At 45.6% G+C, this 26,832-nt stretch overlaps 1 protein-coding gene across 1 annotated transcript in view; it reads right to left on the bottom strand.

The window, feature by feature from the left end:
* The window catches only part of LOC142760399 (uncharacterized), a 93,828-nt gene that overhangs the window by 27,874 nt on the left and 39,122 nt on the right, over nt 1-26,832 (bottom strand). The window contains exons 6-8 of the mRNA XM_075863585.1: nt 21,901-21,951; nt 16,927-16,965; nt 13,492-13,539 (exon numbers count right to left, since the gene is read on the bottom strand). Coding sequence (XP_075719700.1) covers nt 13,492-13,539; nt 16,927-16,965; nt 21,901-21,951 — 138 coding nt within the window. The remainder of the gene's footprint in view (nt 1-13,491; nt 13,540-16,926; nt 16,966-21,900; nt 21,952-26,832) is intronic.

The raw sequence follows: 26,832 nt of genomic DNA on the forward strand, positions 1-26,832 counted from the left end.
ACTGTATGGGACGTCTAAGGGGGCATTATAATGTATGGGGGCCATTATACTGTATAGGACAGCTAAAGGTGGCATTTTACTGTATGTGGGCATTATTTTGTATGTGGCAGCTATAGAGGGCATTATACTGTATGGGGAGCATTATACTGTGTGGGGCAGATATAGGTTGCATTATACTGTATGGGGGCATTATACTGTAAAGGACAGCTAAGGGGGGCATTATACTGTGTGGGGCATTATACTGTATAGGACAGCTAAGGGGGGCATTATACGGTATGTGGCAGCTATGGAGGGCATTCTACTGTATGGGGAGCATTATACTGTATGGGGCAGCTATAGGGGGCATTATACTGTATGGGGGCATTATACTGTATGTGGCAGTAATGGAGGGAATAATACTGTATGGGGGCATTATACTGTATAGGACAGCTAAGGGGGGAATTATACTGTATGGGGCATTATATTGTATGGGACAGCTATGGGGGGCATTATACTGTACTGTGCAGATAAAGGGGGCATTATACTGTATAGGGCATTATACTGTATGTGGCAGCTATGTAGTGCACTATAGTGTATGGGGGAATTATACTGAATGGGGCAGCTATAGGGGGCATTATACCGTATGGGGGCAATATACTGTACGGAGCAGCTATAGGGGGCATTATACTGTATGGGGGCATTATACTGTATGTGGCGGCAATGGAGGGCATTATACTGTATGGGGGCATTATACTGTATAGGACAGCTAAGGGGTCATTTTACTATATGGAGGGCATTATACTGTATGGGATAGCTATTGGGGGCATTATACTGTATGGGGCAGCTATAAGGGGGCTTAAAATACTGTATGGGGTTAATATACTGTATGTGGCAGCTATGGTGGGCATTATACTGTATGGGGGCACTATACTGTATGGGGGCATTATACTGTATGGGACAGCTATGGGGGCTTTATACCGTATGTGGCAGCAATGGGGGGCATGATACTGTATGGGACAGCTATGGGGCATTATACTATATTGGACATTATAGTGCATGGGGCAGCTATAGGTGTCATTATACCGTATGGGGGCATTATACTGTATGTGGAGGCAATAGGGGGCATTATACTGTATAGGGCATTATATTGTATGGAGTGCATTATACTCTATGGGGGGCATTATATTGTATGGGGCAACTATGGGTCGCAATATACTGTGGGGGCAGCCATGGGGGGGCATGATACTGTGGAGGCAGCTATGGGGAGCATTATACTGTGTGGTGGCATCTATGGGGCATTACACTGTGTGGGCAGCTATGGGGGCATTATGCTGTGTGTGGGCAGTTATCGGGGCATTATACAGTGTGGGTACAGCTATGGGGCATTATACTGTGGGGTCAGCTATGGGAGGCATTATACTGTGGAGGCATTCATGGGGTCTGTCGTGCAAGGCGGCTGGGTAAGGTGTGTTCAGGGGTCTGGTGCTGTTGGGAAGGAGTAGGGGGTCCAAGCTGAATTTTTGCTCCAGGGCCCTTTAGCTACGCCCCTGTATCTGTAAGTGTATATATTTCTGTGTGTGCATCTACTACATTATCTGTGTTCAGAGTTATGACTGTGTGTTATCTGTGGTGTTACATAGGACTGCAGGTGATATCTACTACATTATCTGTACTCAGAGAGTTATCACTGTGTGTTATCTGTGGTGTTACATAGGACTGCAGGTGACATCTACTACATTATCTGTACTAAGAGTTATCACAGTGTGTTATCTGTGGTGTTACATAGGACTGCAGGTGACATCTACTACATTATCTGTACTCAGAGAGTTATCACTGTGTTATCTGTGGTGTTACATAGGACTGCATGTAACATCTACATTATCTGTACTCAGAGTTATCACTGGGTGTAGAGCTGGTCGATTTTTCAAAAAAAAGAAAATCTAGATTTTTGTCAATCATTTTTGATTTGATTCAAGATTTTCTTATTTTTAGGAGTAATTAAGGAATTACTATGCATGCAATTCCCATATCTCAAAAAAAATACCAGGACACAATTCTTTACATTAGAGTTATCCAATAATATATATTGATTATCAGGATTGTCCCTCAGCTGCTACGTGTGATCATGCTCACTTATAAAAGGCACAATGCTGATAACCATCATATATATATATATTTGGCTCAGAGAATAAGAAGAGCAACTATGAGTGCAGAGGAACGCCAGGAACAACGAGAAACCACTTCCCAAAACAAGGCGTTAAGAAGGCAAAACCCTGAAGTAAGACGACCCTGTAATGAAGAACGTCGTTCTCAAAGAGCACAATTATAAATACTTATCATTCCTTTTACTAGCAAACCCGTGTAACGAGCTTTCTATACGAGTATAATATGTCTCTCCTAGATAAACACACTTAAATAATGGAATCTATATATATATATATTCCCATAGATGATACCGTATTATCGTCCTTTATGTAGACATATTAGCACTCACCCCGGGATTACTCATATATCATCTACTTGGAAGATTCCTATATCCAACACTAGAGAAATAGGCTCATTATTCAATAAGATAATTACCAGAAATACACCTCCGTCTCCTCAACTTTCTTCCTCCAACTGTTTAAGAAATAAAAAAAAATACCAATATTACACATAATTGTTCTTGAAAGGAATATAAAATATACTATTGTTCTCTGTTATAATATACGAAACCGTCGATACAAGGAGGAGGAGTTTCTCATAGCAACCAATCAGATTGCAGCTTTTATATATGGTATATTTTCCCTGGGCTTTGATTGCCTGATGGGAAAACGTGAGTGGTGATGTCAAAAGGGATCCTACATAAAAACAGGGTTGTGTCTAGAACATTTTTTCATAAAGCCTCCACACCCCAGGAGGCAAAAGCATTTTTCATTACTATCAATGCCTACTGCTTTCTGTGACTGAATAATACCCCCATACAGTGAATACCACCATACACTAACTGAATAATACCCCCACATCACCATACAGTTATGTCATTACAGTTTGATTCGTGGAGCCCCAAACTTTAAAACTACCACCAATCGAGGGACATCGGCTCTATCAAGTACAGCCGTCCTTATCAGGAACGTTGCATATGGTTTACTGTTTACTCATGCACAGGGGCTCGTCCATATGATCTACTGTGCCTGGTACTACAGCTCAAGGCATCTCCTTCCTGTAAGGCATAGCCATACTCATATGTACAGGGCCGTTTCTGTGCAGATTAGACCCCGGTCAGACCCACACAGATCAAACATTCTAAGAATAGGCCATCGAATGTTAAATTCCAGGTAGTGAAGCGGAAACTTCCTTTGTGGTCTAGGGTATTAACCCCTTTGCGCAGCACAACGTAATAGCACGTCGTGGGGCTGAAGGTGATGTATCGAGGGGGCTCACGCGCTGAGCCCACTCCATATGCTGTGGGTATCAGCTGTGTATTACAGTTGACACCCAGTACTAACGGCCAGGAACAGCGATCGCAATGTTCCTGGCCGTGTAAACCGTCAAATGCTGCGGTAAAAAAAAAAGTTTAAAGAGAGGGAGCGGCCCCGTCCGACACCTCGTCTTCCTCCCACAACGCGATCGTAGGGTGCTGATGGTTGTAATGGCAGCCCAGGGCCCTAATAAAGGCCCCGAGGTCTGCTTTCACTCTGCCTCTGTTAAAGGGAATGTGACGCTAGAAAAAAATGTTGTTTTTTTTTAGTTAAACAATTAGTGTATAGGTGATTAAACATTGTTCTAATTTTTTTAATTTTTTTCACGAGTCAGGAAATATTATAAATTAGATTCTAATTTATAATATTTCCCAGTGCTGGTCACTAGATGGAGCAATTCCCAAAATTGCAGCATTGCATGTGGTAAAGCAACCACATTGCTTTATGCTGCAAAATTTGAGAAAACTCACTCGCTCTAGTGAGCTCTCAGAATCCCCCCTCCTTTATCCTGGCTAGTGCCGGGAGAAACGAGGGGATTGAACGGTCAAACCTCCTACACTGTGTGTCGCCATTTTTTGAGCTAACACACAGTGTAGTAGGTTTACATACACTAGTAAACACACAGTAAAACACTTACATACACAGCATTATACTGTGTGGGGCAGCTATAGGATGCATTATAATGTATGGGGGCATTGTACTGTATAGGACAGCTAAGGGGGGCATTATACTGTGTGGGGCATTATACTGTATAGGACAGCTAAGGGGGGCATTATACTGTATGGGGGCATTATACTGTATGGGACAGCTAAGGGGGGCATTATACTGTATGTGGCAGCTATGGGGGCTTTATACTGTATGTGGCAGCAATGGGGGGCATGATACTGTATGGGACAGCTATGGGGCATTATACTATATTGGACATTATAGTGCATGGGGCAGCTATGGGTGTCATTATACTGTATGGGGGCATTATACTGTCTGTGGCGGCATAATGGGGCATTATACTGTATGGGGCATTATATTGTATGGAGTGCATTATACTCTATGGGGGCATTATATTGTATGGGGCAGCTATGGGTCGCAATATACTGTGGGGGCAGCCATGGGGGGTATGATACTGTGGAGGCAGCTATGGGGGGCATTATACTGAGTGGTGGCATCTATGGGGCATTACACTGTGTGGGCAGCTATGGGGGCATTATGCTGTGTGTGGGCAGTTATGGGGGCATTATACCGTGTAGAGGCAGCTATGGGGCATTATACTGTGGGGTCAGCTATGGGAAGCATTATACTGTGGAGGCATTCATGGGGTCTGTCGTGCAAGGCGGCTGGGTAAGGTGTGCATGCAGTAATTTAATAATACCACCATATAGTAACTGAATAATACCACAATACACTGACTGACTAATACCTCCATACAGTGACTATATAATACTACCATGCAGTAACTGAATAATACCACCATACACTGACTGAATAATACCTCCATACAGTGACTAAATAATACCACCATACAGTGACTAAATAATACCACCATACAGTGACTGAATAATACCACCATACAGTAACTGAATAATAACACCATACACTGACTGAATAATACCTCCATACAGTGACTATATAATACTACCAAGCAGTAACTGAATAATACCACCATTCACTGACTGAATAATACCTCCATACAGTGACTAAATAATACCACCATACAGTGACTAAATAATACCACCATACAGTGACTGAATAATACCACCATACAGTGACTGAATAATACCACCATACAGTAACTGAATAATACCACCATACACTGACTGAATAATACCTCCATACAGTGACTATAAAATACTACCATGCAGTAACTGAATAATACCACCATTCACTGACTGAATAATACCTCCATACAGTGACTAAATAATACCACCATACAGTGACTAAATAATACCACCATACAGTGACTGAATAATACCACCATACAGTAACTGAATAATACCACCATACGCTGACTGAATAATAGCTACAGACACTGACAGAATAATACCATAATACACTAAGGCCTCATTCACACGACAGGGTCCGAGTGTCGGCCGGGAAAATCGGCCGTTTTTGGCCGATTTTCCCGGCCGGTTTGCATCCGGTTTGCATCCGTTCCGGGCCGAGTTGCCGTTTTTACCGGCCGATATGGACCCGATTTGCATCCGTTTTTTTCCCTGTCCGTTTTAAAATCGGATGAATTTCATTTCAATTTTTTGCCACACACAGCCCTTTGTAGATAATGCCACGTGGCCCCCCTGGTAGGTAATGCCACCCAGCCCCCTGTAGGTAATGACACACAGCCCCCTGTTGGTGATGCCACACAGCCCCCTGTAGGTCATGCCACACAGCCCCCTGTAGGTGATGCCACACAGCCCCCTGTAGGTGATGCCACCAAGTCCCCTGTAGGTGATGCCACCAAGTCCCCTGTAGGTGATGCCACCAAGTCCCCTGTAGGTGATGCCACCCAGCCCCCTGTAGGCGATGCCACACAGCCCCTTGCAGGCGATGCCACCCTGCCCCCTGTAGGCGATGCCACCCTGCCCCCTGTAGGTGATGCCACCCAGCCCCCTGCAGGCGATGCCACCCTGCCTCCTGTAGGCGATGCCACCCTGCCCCCTGTAGGCGATGCCACCCAGCCCCCTGTAGGTGATGCCACCCAGCCTCCTGTAGGTGATGTCACCCAGCCCCCTGTAGGTGATGCCACCCAGCCCCCTGTAGGTGGTGCCACCAAGCCCCCTGTAGGTGGTGCCACCAAGCCCCCTGTAGGTGATGCCACCAAGTCCCCTGTAGGTGATGCCACACAGCCCCCTGTAGGTTGCACCCATCCCCCCCTTCCAGGAGAAGTCACTGACTTCAAAGTCCATATATGGACAGTGGAGTCACTGACTTCTCCTGGAGAGGAATTCCCTGCCACAGGTCGGGAATTCCGCTTCAGAAGTGAGTGACGTCACTGTGTCCATATATGGACAGTGTAGTCACTCACTTCTCCTGTAGCGGAATCCCCGGCCATAGAGTCGGGGATTCAGCTGCAGAAGTGAGTGACATCGCTGTGTCCATATATGGACAGTGTAGTCACGCACTTCTCCTGTAGCGGAATCCCCAATCCCCGGTCGGGGATTGGGGATTTCGACTCCTACAGGGAGCAAAAAAAGACCCTCCTCCTCCTCCTCACATGCACTCTGCACTGTGAGGAGGAGGAGAGAGAGTGCGCGAGCGACAGTAGACCCGGCCATCACTCAGGACATATTCCGGTGATGGCCGTGTATTACCCGGCCCCATAGACTTCTATGGGAGCCGGGCGGCCGGGTACCCAGCCGAAAATAGGGCATTTCCCATTTTTTGACGGCCGGTTCTCCCGGCCATCAAAAAATTGGTCGTGTGAATAGCCCCATTAGGGGTCTATTGTTCCTAATGCAGCCGGGTGCCGGCCGATTTATTAACGGCCGGCACCCGGCCGGGAAACCCTGTCGTGTGAATTCTGCCTAACTCAATAATACCTCCATACAGTGACTGAATAATACCACCATAGAGTGACTGAATAACACCACCATTCAGTGACTGAATAATACCACCATACAGTGACTGAATAATACCACCATACAGTGACTAAATAATACCTCCATACAGTGACTAAATAATACCTCCATACAGTGACTGAATAATACCACCATACACTGACTGAATAATACCACCATACAGTGACTGAATAATAGCTCCAAACAGTAACTGAATAATAACTCCATACAGTAACTGAATAATACCACCATACAGTGACTGTATAGTAGCTCCATACAGTCAATGAATAATACCTCCATACAGTCAATGAATAATACCTCCATACAGTATTTGAATAATACCTCCATACAGTGACTGAATACCACCGTACAGTGACAAAATAATACCACCATACAGTTACTGAATAATACCACCATACAGTGACTGAATAATACCACCATACAGTGACTGAATAATACCACCATACAGTGACTGAATAATTACACCGTACAGTGACTAAATAATACCACCATAGAGTGACTTAATAATACCACCATGTAGTGACTGAATAATACCACCATGTAGTGACTGAATAATACCACCATGCTGGATCTATTGCACTAAGAATACCAGTGGTGCCCTGCAGACGCCATTGACTTTTAATGGGTCAGCTGGGCTCCGCAGAAGTGTACCTCATTTTGACAGGAAAAATATAATCCCTTTTGTTCTACAGACTTACGGTATTTCCTCATGGGTAATCCAAAAAGGATCATCTTCATATCCTGATGGCCTGGAAGAGAAAATACAAATCCAGTTAGAATAACAAAACTGAAACCTACCAAAAAAATCATCTATCATATTTGGCAAGGATGTGGTGTCCGAGGCACAGTTAGCTTTGCCCACAGCCCGACCTGCAAGAAGCCTGTGAGGAAAGAGATGTGAGTGCTCAGTCTATCTGTTGTTTGTGCCTCCATTTGTCTGTGAGTCTGAGTGTTTGTGTGTGTATAAATTCCAGTATGTGGGTATGTGTGTGTGTGTGTGTGTGTCTAAGTGCCTATATATGTATCTGTATAGTGGCGTAGCTATAGAGATCGCATCGGTCGCAGCTGCGACCGGGCCCCCAAGCCTGTGGAGCCCGCAGGGCCCCGTTGCCACCCAGTGCTGACCGCTCTTCCAACTGTATTTGCGTCCTCAGGACGCAAATACAGTTCAGTGTAATGCTGGAGTCCTGCTCCAGTATTCACTGTGCCGCGAGCGGCTCGGCGCAGGCAGGCGCGATGTAGTGAGTCACTCACAGCACAGACCGGAGGAGAAGGATTCTCCACCCATCGTGGGAATGGGGATAGGTAAGTAATTATGTTATTATTTTTCTATTAGGTATGTACATATGGGGGCATTATACTGGGTATGGGAGGGGGGCTCATATGGTAGCTGCTGAGGGGGCATCATACTATATGGGGGGCATTATACTGTATGGAACAGCTATGGGGGGCATTATAATCTATGGGGCAGCTATATGGGGCATTATACTGTATGGGGGCATTATACTGTATAGGACAGCTGAGGGGGCATTATACTGTATGGGGGGCATTATACTGTATGGGACTTCTAAGGGGGTATTATAATGTATGGGGGGCATTATACTGTATAGGACAGCTAAAGGTGGCATTTTACTGTATGTGGGCATTATTTTGTATGTGGCAGCTATAGAGGGCATTATACTGTATGGGGAGCATTATACTGTGTGGGGCAGCTATAGGATGCATTATACTGTATGGGGGCATTGTACTGTATAAGACAGCTAAGGGGGGCATTATACTGTGTGGGGCATTATACTGTATAGGACAGCTAAGGGGGGCATTATACTGTATGTGGCAGCTATGGAGGGCATTCTACTGTATGGGGAGCATTATACTGTATGGGGCAGCTATAGGGGGCATTATACTGTATGGGGGCATTATACTGTATGTGGCAGTAATGGAGGGCATAATACTGTATGGGGGCATTATACTGTATAGGACAGCTAAGGGGGGAATTATACTGTATGGGGCATTATATTGTATGGGACTGCTATGGGGGGCATTATACTGTACTGTGCAGATATAGGGGCATTATACTGTATAGGGCATTATACTGTATGTGGCAGCTATGTAGGGCACTATAGTGTATGGGGGAATTATACTGAATGGGGCAGCTATAGGGGCAATATACTGTACGAAGCAGCTATAGGGGGCATTATACTGTATGGGGGCATTATACTGTATGTGGCAGCAATGGAGGGCATTATACTGTATGGGGGCATTATACTGTATAGGACAGCTAAGGGGCATTTTACTATATGGAGGGCATTATACTGTATGGGATAGCTATTGGGGGCTTTATACTGTATGGGGCAGCTATAAGGGGGCTTAAAATACTGTATGGGGGCAATATACTGTATGTGGCAGCTATGGTGGGCATTATACTGTATGGGGGCACTATACTGTATGGGGGCATTATACTGTATGAGACAGCTATGGGGGCTTTATACTGTATGTGGCAGCAATGGGGGGCATGATACTGTATGGGACAGCTATGGGGCATTATACTATATTGGACATTATAGTGCATGGGGCAGCTATGGGTGTCATTATACTGTATGGGGGCATTATACTGTATGTGGCGGCAATAGGGGGCATTATACTGTATGGGGCATTATATTGTATGGAGTGCATTATACTCTATGGGGGCATTATATTGTATGGGGCAGCTATGGGTCGCAATATACTGTGGGGGCAGCCATGGGGGGTATGATACTGTGGAGGTAGCTATGGGGGGCATTATACTGAGTGGTGGCATCTATGGGGCATTACACTGTGTGGGCGGCTATGGGGGCATTATGATGTGTGTGGGCAGTTATGGGGGCATTATACCGTGTAGGGGCAGCTATGGGGCATTATACTGTGGGGTCAGCTATGGGAGGCATTATACTGTGGAGGCATTCATGGGGTCTGTCGTGCAAGGCGGCTGGGTAAGGTGTGCATGCAGTAATTAAATAATACCACCATATAGTAGCTGAATAATACCACCATACACTGACTGAATAATACCTCCATACAGTGACTATATAATACTACCATGCAGTAACTGAATAATACCACCATACACTGACTGAATAATACCTCCATACAGTGACTAAATAATACCACCATACAGTGACTAAATAATACCACCATACAGTGACTGAATAATACCACCATACAGTAACTGAATAATACCACCATACACTGACTGAATAATACCTCCATACAGTGACTATATAATACTACCATGCAGTAACTGAATAATACCACCATTCACTGACTGAATAATACCTCCATACAGTGACTAAATAATACCACCATACAGTGACTAAATAATACCACCATACAGTGACTGAATAATACCACCATACAGTAACTGAATAATACCACCATACACTGACTGAATAATACCTCCATACAGTGACTATATAATACTACCATGCAGTAACTGAATAATACCACCATTCACTGACTGAATAATACCTCCATACAGTGACTAAATAATACCACCATACAGTGACTAAATAATACCACCATACAGTGACTGAATAATACCACTATACAGTAACTGAATAATACCACCATACACTGACTGAATAATAGCTGCAGACACTGACAGAATAATACCACCATACACTAAGGCCTCATTCACACGACAGGGTCCGAGTGTCGGCCGGGAAAATCGGCCGTTTTTGGCCGATTTTCCCGGCCGGTTTGCATCCGGTTTGCATCCGTTCCGGGCCGAGTTGCCGTTTTTACCGGCCGATATGGACCCGATTTGCATCCGTTTTTTTCCCTGTCCGTTTTAAAATCGGATGAATTTTATTTACATTTTTTGCCACACACAGCCCTTTGTAGATAATGCCACAGCCCCCCTGATAGATAAATGCCACCCAGCCCCCTGTAGGTAATGCCACACAGCCCCCTGTAGGTAATGCCACACAGCCCCCTGTAGGTAATGCCACACAGCCCCCGGTTGGTGATGCCACACAGCCCCCTGTTGGTGATGCCACACAGCCCTCTGTAGGTGATGCCACACAGCCCCCTGTAGGTGATGCCACACAGCCCCCTGTAGGTAATGCCACCAAGTCCCCTGTAGGTGATGCCACCAAGTCCCCTGTAGGTGATGCCACCAAGTCCCCTGTAGGTGATGCCACCAAGTCCCCTGTAGGTGATGCCACCAAGTCCCCTGTAGGTGATGTCACCCAGCCCCCTGTAGGTGATGCCACCCAGCCCCCTGTAGGCGATGCCACACAGCCACCTGTAGGCGATGTCACACAGTCACCTGTAGGCGATGCCACCCTGCCCTCTGCAGGCGATGCCACACAGCCCCCTGCAGGCGATGCCACACAGCCCCTTGCAGGCGATGCCACCCTGCCCCCTGTAGGTGATGCCACCCTGCCCCCTGTAGGTGATGCCACACAGCCCACTTTAGGCGATGCCACCCAGCCCCCTGCAGGCGATGCCACCCTGCCTCCTGTAGGCGATGCCACCCAGCCCCCTGTAGGCGATGACACCCAGCCCCCTGTAGGCGATGCCACCCAGCCCCCTGTAGGGGATGCCACCCAGCCCCCTGTAGGTGATGCCACTCAGCCCCCTGTAGGTGGTGCCACCAGGACCCCTGTAGGTAGTGCCACCAAGCCCCCTGTAGGTGATGCCACCAAGTCCCATGTAGGTGATGCCACACAGCCCCCTGTAGGTTGCACCCATCCCCCCCTTCCAGGAGAAGTCACTGACTTCAATGTCCATATATGGACAGTGGAGTCACTGACTTCTCCTGGAGAGGAATTCCCTGCCACAGGTCGGGAATTCTGCTTCAGAAGTGAGTGACGTCACTGTCCATATATGGACAGTGTAGTCACTCACTTCTCCTGTAGCGGAATCCCCGGCCATAGAGTCGGGGATTCCGCTGCAGAAGTGAGTGACATCGCTGTGTCCATATATGGACAGTGTAGTCACTCACTTCTCCTGTAGCGGAATCCCTGGCCATAGAGTCGGGGATTCCGCTGCAGAAGTGAGTGACATCGCTGTGTCCATATATGGACAGTGTAGTCACTCACTTCTCCTGTAGCGGAATCCCCGGCCATAGAGTCGGGGATTCAGCTGCAGAAGTGAGTGACATCGCTGTGTCCATATATGGACAGTGTAGTTACTTACTTCTCCTGTAGCGGCATCCCCGGCCATAGAGTCGGGGATTCCGCTGCAGAATTGAGTGACATCGCTGTGTCCATATATGGACAGTGTAGTCACTTACTTCTCCTGTAGCGGCATCCCCGACCATAGAGTCGGGGGATTCCGCTGCAGAAGTGAGTGACTTCGCTGTGTCCATATATGGACAGTGTAGTCACGCACTTCTCCTGTAGCGGAATCACCAATCCCCGGTCGGGGATTGGGGATTTCGACTCCTACAGGGTGCAAAAAAAGACCCTCCTCCTCCTCCTCACATGCACACTGCACTGTGAGGAGGAGGAGAGAGAGTGCGCGAGCGACGGTAGACCCGGCCATCACTCAGGACATATTCCGGTGATGGCCGTGTATTACCCGGCCCCATAGACTTCTATGGGAGCCGGGCGGCCGGGTACCCGGCCGAAAATAGGGCATGCCCCATCTTTTGACGGCCGGTTTTGCCGGCCGTCAAAAAATTGGTCGTGTAAATAGCCCCATTAGGGTTCTATTGTTCCTAATGCAGCCGGGTGCCGGCCGATTTATGAACGGCCGGCACCCGGCCGGGAAACCCTGTCGTGTGAATTCCGCCTAACTGAATAATACCACCATTCAGTGACTGAATAATACCACCATACAGTGACTGAATAATACCACCATACAGTGACTAAATAATACCTCCTCCATACAGTGACTAAATAATACCTCCATACAGTGACTGAATAATACCACCATACACTGACTGAATAATACCACCATACAGTGACTGAATAATAGCTCCAAACAGTAAATGAATAATAACTCCATACAGTAACTGAATAATACCACCATACAGTGACTGTATAGTAGCTCCATACAGTCAATGAATAATACCTCCATACAGCCAATGAATAATACCTCCATACAGTATTTGAATAATACCTCCATACAGTGACTGAATACCACCATTCACTGACTGAATAATACCACCATACAGTGACTAAATAATACCACCATACAGTTACTGAATAATACCACCATACAGTGACTGAATAATACCACCATACAGTGACTGAATAATACCACCGTACAGTGACTAAATAATACCACCATAGAGTGACTTAATAATACCACCATGCAGTGACTGAATAATACCACCATGTAGTGACTGAATAATACCACCATGCTGGATCTATTGCACTAAGAATACCAGTGGTGCCCTGCAGACGCCATTGACTTTTAATGGGTCAGGTGGGCTCCGCCAAAGTGTCCGTCATTTTGACAGGAAAAATATAATCCTTTTTGTTGTACAGACTTACATTTCCTCAATGGTAATCCAAAAAGGATAATCTCCAAATTCTGATGGCCTGGAAGAGAAAATACAAATCCAGTTAGAATAACAAAACTGAAACCTACCAAAAAAATCATCTATCATATTTGGCAAGGATGTGGTGCCCGAGGCACAGTTAGCTCTGCCCACAGCCCGACCTGCAAGAAGCCTGTGAGGAAAGAGATGTGAGTGCTCAGTCTGTCTGTTGTTTGTGCCTCCATTTGTCTGTGAGTCTGAGTGTTTGTGTGTGTATAAATTCCAGTATGTGGGTATGTGTGTGTGTGTGTGTGTGTCTAAGTGCCTATATATGTATCTGTATAGTGGCGTAGCTATAGAGATCGCATCGGTCGCAGCTGCGACCGGGCCCCCAAGCCTGTGGAGCCCGCAGGGCCCCGTTGCCACCCAGTGCTGACCGCTCTTCCAACTGTATTTGCGTCCTCAGGATGCAAATACAGTTCAGTGCAATGCTGGAGTCCTGCTCCAGTATTCACTGTGCCGCGAGCGGCTCGGCGCAGGCAGGCGCGATGTAGTGAGTCACTCACAGCACAGACCGGAGGAGAAGGATTCTCCACCCATCGTGGGAATGGGGATAGGTAAGTTATTATGTTTTTTTCTATTAGGTATGTACATATGGGGGCATTATACTTGGTATGGGAGGGGGGCTCATATGGTAGCTGCTGAGGGGGCATCATACTGTATAGGGGGCATTATACTGTATGGAACAGCTATGGGGGGCATTATAATCTATGGGGCAGCTATATGGGGCATTATACTGTATAGGACAGCTGAGGGGGCATTATACTGTATGGGGGGCATTATACTGTATGGGACTTCTAAGGGGGAATTATAATGTATGGGGGGCATTATACTGTATAGGACAGCTAAAGGTGGCATTTTACTGTATGTGGGCATTATTTTGTATGTGGCAGCTATAGAGGGCATTATACTGTATGGGGAGCATTATACTGTGTGGGGCAGCTATAGGATGCATTATACTGTATGGGGGCATTGTACTGTATAGGACAGCTAAGGGGGGCATTATACTGTGTGGGGCATTATACTGTATAGGACAGCTAAGGGGGGCATTATACTGTATGGGGGCATTATACTGTATAGGACAGCTAAGGGGGCATTATACTGTATGTGGCAGCTATGGAGGGCATTCTACTGTATGGGGAGCATTATACTAAATGGGGCAGCTATAGGGGGCATTATACTGTATGGGGGCATTATACTGTATGTGGCAGTAATGTAGGGCAAAATACTGTATGGGGGCATTATACTGTATAGGACAGCTAAGGGGGGAATTATACTGTATGGGGCATTATATTGTATGGGACAGCTATGGGGGGCATTATACTGTACTGTGCAGATATAGGGGGCATTATACTGTATAGGGCATTATACTGTATGTGGCAGCTATGTAGGGCACTATAGTGTGTGGGGGAATTATACTGAATGGGGCAGCTATAGGGGGCATTATACCGTATGGGGGCAATATACTGTACGGAGCAGCTATAGGGGGCATTATACTGTATGGGGGCATTATACTGTATGTGGCAGCAATGGAGGGCATTATACTGTATGGGGGCATTATACTGTATAGGACAGCTAAGGGGGCATTTTACTATATGGAGGGCATTATACTGTATGGGATAGCTATTGGGGGCATTATACTGTATGGGGCATTTATAAGGGGGCTTAAAATACTGTATGGGGGCAATATACTGTATGTGGCAGCTATGGTGGGCATTATACTGTATGGGGGCACTATACTGTATGGGGGCATTATACTGTATGGGACAGCTATGGGGGCTTTATACTGTATGTGGCAGCAATGGGGGGCATGATACTGTATGGGACAGCTATGGGGCATTATACTATATTGGACATTATAGTGCATGGGGCAGCTATGGGTGTCATTATACTGTATGGGGGCATTATACTGTATGTGGCGGCAATAGGGGGCTTTATACTGTATAGGGCATTATATTGTATGGAGTGCATTATACTCTATGGGGGGCATTATATTGTATGGGGCAGCTATGGGTCGCAATATACTGTGGGGGCAGCCATGGGGGGGCATGATACTGTGGAGGCAGCTATGGGGAGCATTATACTGTGTGGTGGCATCTATGGGGCATTACACTGTGTGGGCAGCTATGGGGGCATTATGCTGTGTGTGGGCAGTTATGGGGGCATTATACCGTGTGGGGACAGCTATGGGGCATTATACTGTGGGGTCAGCTATGGGAGGCATTATACTGTGGAGGCATTCATGGGGTCTGTCGTGCAAGGCGGCTGAGTAAGGTGTGCGCAGGGGTCTGGTGCTGTTAGGAAGGAGTAGGGGGTCCAAGCTGAATTTTTGCTCCAGGGCCCTTTAGCTACGCCCCTGTATCTGTAAGTGTATATATTTCTGTGTGTGCATCTACTACATTATCTGTGTTCAGAGTTATGACTGTGTGTTATCTGTGGTGTTACATAGGACTGCAGGTGATATCTACTACATTATCTGTACTCAGAGAGTTATCACTGTGTGTTATCTGTGGTGTTACATAGGACTGCAGGTGACATCTACTACATTATCTGTACTAAGAGTTATCACAGTGTGTTATCTATGGTGTTACATAGGACTGCAGGTGACACTACTACATTATCTGTACTCAGAAAGTTATCACTGTGTTATCTGTGGTGTTACATAGGACTGCATGTAACATCTACATTATCTGTACTCAGAGTTATCACTGGGTGTAGAGCTGGTTGATTTTTCCCAAAAAATAAAATCTAGATTTTTGTCAATCATTTTTGATTTGATTCAAGATTTTCTTATTTTTAGGAGTAATTAAGGAATTACTATGCATGCAATTCCCATATCTCAAAAAAAATACCAGGACACAATTCTTTACATTAGAGTTATCCAATAATATATATTGATTATCAGGATTGTCCCTCAGCTGCTACGTGTGATCATGCTCACTTATAAAAGGCACAATGCTGATAATCATCATATATATATATATTTGGCTCAGAGAATAAGAAGAGCAACTATGAGTGCAGAGGAACGCCAGGAACAACGAGAAACCACTTCCCAAAACAAGGCGTTAAGAAGGCAAAACCCTGAAGTAAGACGACCCTGTAATGAAGAACGTCGTTCTCAAAGAGCACAATTATAAATACTTATCATTCCTTTTACTAGCAAACCCGTGTAACGAGCTTTCTATACTAGTATAATATGTCTCTCCTAGATAAACACACTTAAATAATGGAATCTATATATATATATATTCCCATAGATGATACCGTATTATCGTCCTTTATGTAGACATATTAGCACTCACCCCGGGATTACTCATATATCATCTACATGGAAGATTCCTATATCCAACACTAGAGAAATAGGCTCATTATTCAATAAGATAATTACCAGAAATACACCTCCGTCTCCTCAACTTTCTTCCTCCAACTGTTTAAGAAATAAAAAAAAATACCAATATTACACATAATTGTTCTTGAAAGGAATATAAAATATACTATTGTTCTCTGTTATAATATACGAAACCGTCGATACAAGGAGGAGGAGTTTCTCATAGCAACCAATCAGATTGCAGCTTTTATATATGGTATATTTTCCCTGGGCTTTGATTGCCTGATGGGAAAACGTGAGTGGTGATGTCAAAAGGGATCCTACATAAAAACAGGGTTGTGTCTAGAACATTTTTTCATAAAGCCTCCACACCCCAGGAGGCAAAAGCATTTTTCATTACTATCAATGCCTACTGCTTTCTGTGACTGAATAATACCCCCATACAGTGAATACCACCATACACTAACTGAATAATACCCCCACATCACCATACAGTTATGTCATTACAGTTTGATTCGTGGAGCCCCAAACTTTAAAACTACCACCAATCGAGGGACATCGGCTCTATCAAGTACAGCCGTCCTTATCAGGAACGTTGCATATGGTTTACTGTTTACTCAGGCACAGGGGCTCGTCCATATGATCTACTGTGCCTGGTACTACAGCTCAAGGCATCTCCTTCCTGTAAGGCATAGCCATACTCATATGTACAGGGCCGTTTCTGTGCAGATTAGACCCCGGTCAGACCCACACAGATCAAACATTCTAAGAATAGACCATTGAATGTTAAATTCCAGGTAGTGAAGGGGTAACTTCCTTTGTGGTCTAGGGTATTAACCCCTTTGCGCAGCACAACGTAATAGCACGTCGTGGGGCTGAAGGTGATGTATCGAGGGGGCTCACGCGCTGAGCCCACTCCATATGCTGTGGGTATCAGCTGTGTATTACAGTTGACACCCAGTACTAACGGCCAGGAACAGCGATCGCAATGTTCCTGGCCGTGTAAACCGTCAAATGCTGCGGTAAAAAAAAAAGTTTAAAGAGAGGGAGCGGCCCCGTCCGAGACCTCGTCTTCCTCCCACAACGCGATCGTAGGGTGCTGATGGTTGTAATGGCAGCCCAGGGCCCTAATAAAGGCCCCGAGGTCTGCTTTCACTCTGCCTCTGTTAAAGGGAATGTGACGCTAGAAAAAGATGTTGTTTTTTTTTAGTTAAACAATTAGTGTATAGGTGATTAAACATTGTTCTAATTTTTTTAATTTTTTTCACGAGTCAGGAAATATTATAAATTTAATTCTAATTTATAATATTTCCCAGTGCTGGTCACTAGATGGAGCAATTCCCAAAATTGCAGCATTGCATGTGGTAAAGCAACCACATTGCTTTATGCTGCAAAATTTGAGAAAACTCACTCGCTCTAGTGAGCTCTCAGAATCCCCCCTCCTTTATCCTGGCTAGTGCCGGGAGAAACGAGGGGATTGAACGGTCAAACCTCCTACACTGTGTGTCGCCATTTTTTGAGCTAACACACAGTGTAGTAGGTTTACATACACTAGTAAACACACAGTAAAACACTTACATACACAGCATTATACTGTGTGGGGCAGCTATGAGATGCATTATACTGTATGGGGGCATTGTACTGTATAGGACAGCTAAGGGGGGCATTATACTGTGTGGGGCATTATACTGTATAGGACAGCTAAGGGGGGCATTATACTGTATGGGGGCATTATACTGTATAGGACAGCTAAGGGGGGCATTATACTGTATGTGGCAGCTATGGGGGCTTTATACTGTATGTGGCAGCAATGGGGGGCATGATACTGTATGGGACAGCTATGGGGCATTATACTATATTGGACATTATAGTGCATGGGGCAGCTATGGGTGTCATTATACTGTATGGTGGCATTATACTGTATGTGGCGGCAATAGGGGGCATTATACTGTATGGGGCATTATATTGTATGGAGTGCATTATACTCTATGGGGGCATTATATTTTATGGGGCAGCTATGGGTCGCAATATACTGTGGGGCAGCCATGGGGGTATAATACTGTGGAGGCAGCTATGGGGGGCATTATACTGAGTGGTGGCATCTATGGGGCATTACACTGTGTGGGCAGCTATGGGGCAATTATGCTGTGTGTGGGCAGTTATGGGGGCATTATACCATGTAGGGGCAGTTATGGGGCATTATACTGTGGGGTCAGCTATGGGAGGCATTATACTGTGGAGGCATTCATGGGGTCTGTCGTGCAAGGCGGCTGGGTAAGGTGTGCATGCAGTAATTGAATAATACCACCATATAGTAACTGAATAATACCACCATACACTGACTGAATAATACCTCCATACAGTGACTATATAATACTACCATGCAGTAACTGAATAATACCACCATACACTGACTGAATAATACCTCCATACAGTGACTAAATAATACCACCATACAGTGACTAAATAATACCACCATACAGTGACTGAATAATACCACCATACAGTAACTGAATAATAACACCATACACTGACTGAATAATAGCTGCAGACACTGACAGAATAATACCACCATACACTAAGGCCTCATTCACACGACAGGGTCCGAGTGTCGGCCGGGAAAATCGGCCGTTTTTGGCCGATTTTCCCGGCCGGTTTGCATCCGGTTTGCATCCGTTCCGGGCCGAGTTGCCGTTTTTACCGGCCGATTTGGACCCGATTTGCATCCGTTTTTTTCCCTGTCCGTTTTAAAATCGGATGAATTTCATTTCAATTTTTTGCCACACACAGCCCTTTGTAGATAATGCCACAGCCCCCCTGGTAGGTAATGCCACCCAGCCCCCTGTAGGTAATGCCACACAGCCCCCTGTTGGTGATGCCACACAGCCCTCTGTAGGTCATGCCACACAGCCCCCTGTAGGTGATGCCACACAGCCCCCTGTAGGTAATGCCACCAAGTCCCCTGTAGGTGATGCCACCAAGTCCCCTGTAGGTGATGCCACCAAGTCCCCTGTAGGTGATGCCACCCAGCCCCCTGTAGGTGATGCCACCCAGCCCCCTGTAGGTGATGCCACCCAGCCCCCTGTAGGTGATGCCACCCAGCCCCCTGTAGGTGATGCCACACAGCCCCCTGTAGGTGATGCCACCCAGCCACCTGTAGGCGATACCACACAGCCACCTGTAGGGGATGCCACACAGCCACCTGTAGGGGATGCCACACAGCCCCCTGCAGGCGATGCCACACAGCCCCCTGCAGGCGATGCCACACAGCCCCTTGCAGGCGATGCCACCCTGCCCCCTGTAGGCGATGCCACCCTGTCCCCTGTAGGTGATGCCACCCAGCCCCCTGCAGGCGATGCCACCCTGCCTCCTGTAGGTGATGCCACACAGCCCATGTAGGTTGCACCCATCCCCCCCTTCCAGGAGAAGTCACTGACTTCAATGTCCATATATGGACAGTGGAGTCACTGACTTCTCCTGGAGAGGAATTCCCTGCCACAGGTCGGGAATTCCGCTTCAGAAGTGAGTGACGTCACTGTCCATATATGGACAGTGTAGTCACTCACTTCTCCTGTAGCGGAATCCCCGGCCATAGAGTCGGGGATTCCGCTGCAGAAGTGAGTGACATCGCTGTGTCCATATATGGACAGTGTAGTCACTCACTTCTCCTGTAGCGGAATCCCCGACCATAGAGTCGGGGATTCAGCTGCAGAAGTGAGTGACATTGTTGTGTCCATATATGGACAGTGTAGTCACTCACTTCTCCTGTAGTGGAATCCCCGGCCATAGAGTCGGGGATTCAGCTGCAGAAGTGAGTGACATCGCTGTGTCCATATATGGACAGTGTAGTCACTTACTTCTCCTGTAGCGGCATCCCCGGCCATAGAGTCGGGGGATTCCGCTGCAGAAGTGAGTGACTTCGCTGTGTCCATATATGGACAGTGTAGTCACGCACTTCTCCTGTAGCGGAATCCCCAATCTCCGGTCGGGGATTGGGGATTTCGACTCCTACAGGGAGCAAAAAAAGACCCTCCTCCTCCTCACATGCACTCTGCACTGTGAGGAGGAGGAGAGAGAGTGCGCGAGCGACGGTAGACTCGGCCATCACTCAGGACATATTCCGGTGATGGCCGTGTATTACCTGGCCCCATAGACTTTTATGGGAGCCGGGCGGCCGGGTACCCGGCCGAAAATAGGGAATGTCCCATTTTTTGACGGCCGGTTTTCCCGGCCGTCAAAAAATTGGTCGTGTAAATAGCCCCATTAGGGTTCTATTGTTCCTAATGCAGCAGGGTGCCGGCCGATTTATGAACGGCCGGCACCCGGCCGGGAAACCCTGTCGTGTGAATTCCGCCTAACTGAATAATACATCCATACAGTGACTGAATAATACCTCCATAGAGTGACTGAATAATACCACCATACAGTGACTGAATAATACCACCATACAGTGACTAAATAATACCTCCATACAGTGACTAAATAATACCTCCATACAGTGACTGAATAATACCACCATACACTGACTGAATAATACCACCATACAGTGACTGAATAATAGCTCCAAACAGTAAATGAATAATAACTCCATACAGTAACTGAATAATACCACCATACAGTGACTGTATAGTAGCTCCATACAGTCAATGAATAATACCTCCATACAGCCAATGAATAATACCTCCATACAGTATTTGAATAATACCTCCATACAGTGACTGAATACCACCATTCACTGACTGAATAATACCACCATACAGTGACTAAATAATACCACCATACAGTTACTGAATAATACCACCGTACAGTGACTAAATAATACCACCATAGAGTGACTTAATAATACCACCATGCAGTGACTGAATAATACCACCATGTAGTGACTGAATAATACCACCATGCTGGATCTATTGCACTAAGAATACCAGTGGTGCCCTGCAGACGCCATTGACTTTTAATGGGTCAGCTGGGCTCCGCCGAAGTGTCCGTCATTTTGACAGGAAAAATATAATCCTTTTTGTTCTACAGACTTACGGTATTCCCTCAATGGTAATCCAAAAAGGATCATCTCCAAATTCTGATGGCCTGGAGGAGAAAATACAAATCCAGTTAGAATAACAAAACTGAAACCTACCAAAAAAATCATCTATCATATTTGGCAAGGATGTGGTGTCCGAGGCACAGTTAGCTCTGCCCACAGCCCGACCTGCAAGAAGCCTGTGAGGAAAGAGATGTGAGTGCTCAGTCTGTCTGTTGTTTGTGCCTCCATTTGTCTGTGAGTCTGAGTGTTTGTGTGTGTATAAATTCCAGTATGTGGGTATGTGTGTCTTTGTTTGTGTGAGTGTGTGTGTGTGTGTGTGTGTGTGTGTGTGTCTGAGTGCCTATATATGTATCTGTATAGTGGCGTAGCTATAGATATCGCATCGGTCGCAGCTGCGACCGGGCCCCCAAGCCTGTGGAGCCCGCAGGGCCCCGTTGCCACCCAATGCTGACCGCTCTTCCAACTGTATTTGCGAACTCAGGACGCAAATACAGTTCAGTGCAATGCTGGAGTCCTGCTCCAGTATTCACTGTGCCGCGAGCGGCTCGGCGCAGGCAGGCGCGATGTAGTGAGTCACTCACAGCACAGACCGGAGGAGAAGGATTCTCCACCCATCATGGGAATGGGGATAGGTAAGTAATTTTGTTTTTTTCTATTAGGTATGTACATATGGGGGCATTATACTGGGTATGGGAGGGGGGCTCATATGGTAGCTGCTGAGGGGGCATCATACTATATGGGGGGCATTATACTGTATGGAACAGCTATGGGGGCATTATAATCTATGGGGCAGCTATATGGGGCATTATACTGTATAGGACAGCTGAGGGGGCATTATACTGTATGGGGGGCATTATACTATATGGGACTTCTAAGGGGGCATTATAATGTATGGGGGGCATTATACTGTATAGGACAGCTAAAGGTGACATTTTACTGTATGTGGGCATTATTTTGTATGCGGCAGCTATAGAGGGCATTATACTGTATGGGGAGCATTATACTGTGTGGGGCAGCTATAGGATGCATTATACTGTATGGGGGCATTGTACTGTATAGGACAGCTAAGGGGGGCATTATACTGTATGGGGGCATTATACCTTATAGGACAGCTAAGGGGGGCATTATACTGTATGTGGCAGCTATGGAGGGCATTCTACTGTATGGGGAGCATTATACTGTATGGGGCAGCTATAGGGGGCATTATACTGTATGGGGGCATTATACTGTATGTGGCAGTAATGTAGGGCATAATACTGTATGGGGGCATTATACTGTATAGGACAGCTAAGGGGGGAATTATACTGTATGGGGCATTATATTGTATGGGACAGCTATGGGGGCATTATACTGTACTGTGCATAAATAGGGGGCATTACACTGTATAGGGCATTATACTGTATGTGGCAGCTATGTAGGGCACTATAGTGTATGGGGGAATTATACTGAATGGGGCAGCTATAGGGGGCATTATACCGTATGTGGGCAATATACTGTACGGAGCAGCTATAGGGGGCATTATACTGTATGGGGGCATTATACTGTATGTGGCAGAAATGGAGGGCATTATACTGTATGGGGGCATTATACTGTATAGGACAGCTAAGTAGGCATTTTACTATATGGAGGGCATTATACTGTATTGGATAGCTATTGGGGGCATTATACTGTATGGGGCAGCTATAAGGGGGTTTAAAATACTGTATGGGGGCAATATACTGTATGTGGCAGCTATGGTGGGCATTATACTGTATGGGGGCACTATACTGTATGGGGGCATTATACTGTATGGGACAGCTTTGGGGGCTTTATACTGTATGTGGCAGCAATGGGGGGCATGATACTGTATGGGACAGCTATGGGGCATTATACTATATTGGACATTATAGTGCATGGGGCAGCTATGGGTGTCATTATACTGTATGGGGGCATTATACTGTATGTGGCGGCAATAGGGGGCTTTATACTGTATAGGGCATTATATTGTATGGAGTGCATTATACTCTATGGGGGGGCTATGGGTCGCAATACTGTATAGGACAGCTAAGGGGGGCATTATACTGTATGTGGCAGCTATGGGGCATTACACTGTGTGGGCAGCTATGGGGGCATTATGCTGTGTGTGGGCAGTTATGGGGGCATTATACCGTGTGGGGACAGCTATGGGGCATTATACTGTGGGGTCAGCTATGGGAGGCATTATACTGTGGAGGCATTCATGGGGTCTGTCGTGCAAGGCGGCTGGGTAAGGTGTGCGCAGGGGTCTGGTGCTGTTAGGAAGGAGTAGGGGGTCCAAGCTGAATTTTTGCTCCAGGGCCCTTTAGCTACGCCCCTGTATCTGTAAGTGTATATATTTCTGTGTGTGCATCTACTACATTATCTGTGTTCAGAGTTATGACTGTGTGTTATCTGTGGTGTTACATAGGACTGCAGGTGATATCTACTACATTATCTGTACTCAGAGAGTTATCACTGTGTGTTATCTGTGGTGTTACATAGGACTGCAGGTGACATCTACTACATTATCTGTACTAAGAGTTATCACAGTGTGTTATCTGTGGTGTTACATAGGACTGCAGGTGACATCTACTACATTATCTGTACTCAGAGAGTTATCACTGTGTTATCTGTGGTGTTACATAGGACTGCATGTAACATCTACATTATCTGTACTCAGAGTTATCACTGGGTGTAGAGCTGGTCGATTTTTCAAAAAAAAGAAAATCTAGATTTTTGTCAATCATTTTTTATTTGATTCAAGATTTTCTTATTTTTAGGAGTAATTAAGGAATTACTATGCATGCAATTCCCATATCTCAAAAAAAATACCAGGACACAATTCTTTACATTAGAGTTATCCAATAATATATATTGATTATCAGGATTGTCCCTCAGCTGCTACGTGTGATCATGCTCACTTATAAAAGGCACAATGCTGATAACCATCATATATATATATATTTGGCTCAGAGAATAAGAAGAGCAACTATGAGTGCAGAGGAACGCCAGGAACAACGAGAAACCACTTCCCAAAACAAGGCGTTAAGAAGGCAAAACCCTGAAGTAAGACGACCCTGTAATGAAGAACGTCGTTCTCAAAGAGCACAATTATAAATACTTATCATTCCTTTTACTAGCAAACCCGTGTAACGAGCTTTCTATACTAGTATAATATGTCTCTCCTAGATAAACACACTTAAATAATGGAATCTATATATATATATATTCCCATAGATGATACCGTATTATCGTCCTTTATGTAGACATATTAGCACTCACCCCGGGATTACTCATATATCATCTACATGGAAGATTCCTATATCCAACACTAGAGAAATAGGCTCATTATTCAATAAGATAATTACCAGAAATACACCTCCGTCTCCTCAACTTTCTTCCTCCAACTGTTTAAGAAATAAAAAAAAATACCAATATTACACATAATTGTTCTTGAAAGGAATATAAAATATACTATTGTTCTCTGTTATAATATACGAAACAGTCGATACAAGGAGGAGGAGTTTCTCATAGCAACCAATCAGATTGCAGCTTTTATATATGGTATATTTTCCCTGGGCTTTGATTGCCTGATGGGAAAACGTGAGTGGTGATGTCAAAAGGGATCCTACATAAAAACAGGGTTGTGTCTAGAACATTTTTTCATAAAGCCTCCACACCCCAGGAGGCAAAAGCATTTTTCATTACTATCAATGCCTACTGCTTTCTGTGACTGAATAATACCCCCATACAGTGAATACCACCATACACTAACTGAATAATACCCCCACATCACCATACAGTTATGTCATTACAGTTTGATTCGTGGAGCCCCAAACTTTAAAACTACCACCAATCGAGGGACATCGGCTCTATCAAGTACAGCCGTCCTTATCAGGAACGTTGCATATGGTTTACTGTTTACTCAGGCACAGGGGCTCGTCCATATGATCTACTGTGCCTGGTACTACAGCTCAAGGCATCTCCTTCCTGTAAGGCATAGCCATACTCATATGTACAGGGCCGTTTCTGTGCAGATTAGACCCCGGTCAGACCCACACAGATCAAACATTCTAAGAATAGGCCATCGAATGTTAAATTCCAGGTAGTGAAGGGGTAACTTCCTTTGTGGTCTAGGGTATTAACCCCTTTGCGCAGAACAACGTAATAGCACGTCGTGGGGCTGAAGGTGATGTATCGAGGGGGCTCACGCGCTGAGCCCACTCCATATGCTGTGGGTATCAGCTGTGTATTACAGTTGACACCCAGTACTAACGGCCAGGAACAGCGATCGCAATGTTCCTGGCCGTGTAAACCGTCAAATGCTGCGGTAAAAAAAAAAGTTTAAAGAGAGGGAGCGGCCCCGTCCGACACCTCGTCTTCCTCCCACAACGCGATCGTAGGGTGCTGATGGTTGTAATGGCAGCCCAGGGCCCTAATAAAGGCCCCGAGGTCTGCTTTCACTCTGCCTCTGTTAAAGGGAATGTGACGCTAGAAAAAAATGTTGTTTTTTTTTAGTTAAACAATTAGTGTATAGGTGATTAAACATTGTTCTAATTTTTTTAATTTTTTTCACGAGTCAGGAAATATTATAAATTAGATTCTAATTTATAATATTTCCCAGAGGTGGTCACTAGATGGAGCAATTCCCAAAATTGCAGCATTGCATGTGGTAAAGCAACCACATTGCTTTATGCTGCAAAATTTGAGAAAACTCACTCGCTCTAGTGAGCTCTCAGAATCCCCCCTCCTTTATCCTGGCTAGTTCCGGGAGAAACGAGGGGATTGAACGGTCAAACCTCCTACACTGTGTGTCGCCATTTTTTGAGCTAACACACAGTGTAGTAGGTTTACATACACTAGTAAACACACAGTAAAACACTTACATACACAGCATTATACTGTGTGGGGCAGCTATAGGATGCATT

The sequence above is a fragment of the Rhinoderma darwinii genome, chromosome 4 (assembly GCF_050947455.1).
Source record: "Rhinoderma darwinii isolate aRhiDar2 chromosome 4, aRhiDar2.hap1, whole genome shotgun sequence".
In the NCBI taxonomy this organism is placed as follows: Eukaryota; Metazoa; Chordata; class Amphibia; order Anura; family Rhinodermatidae; genus Rhinoderma; species Rhinoderma darwinii.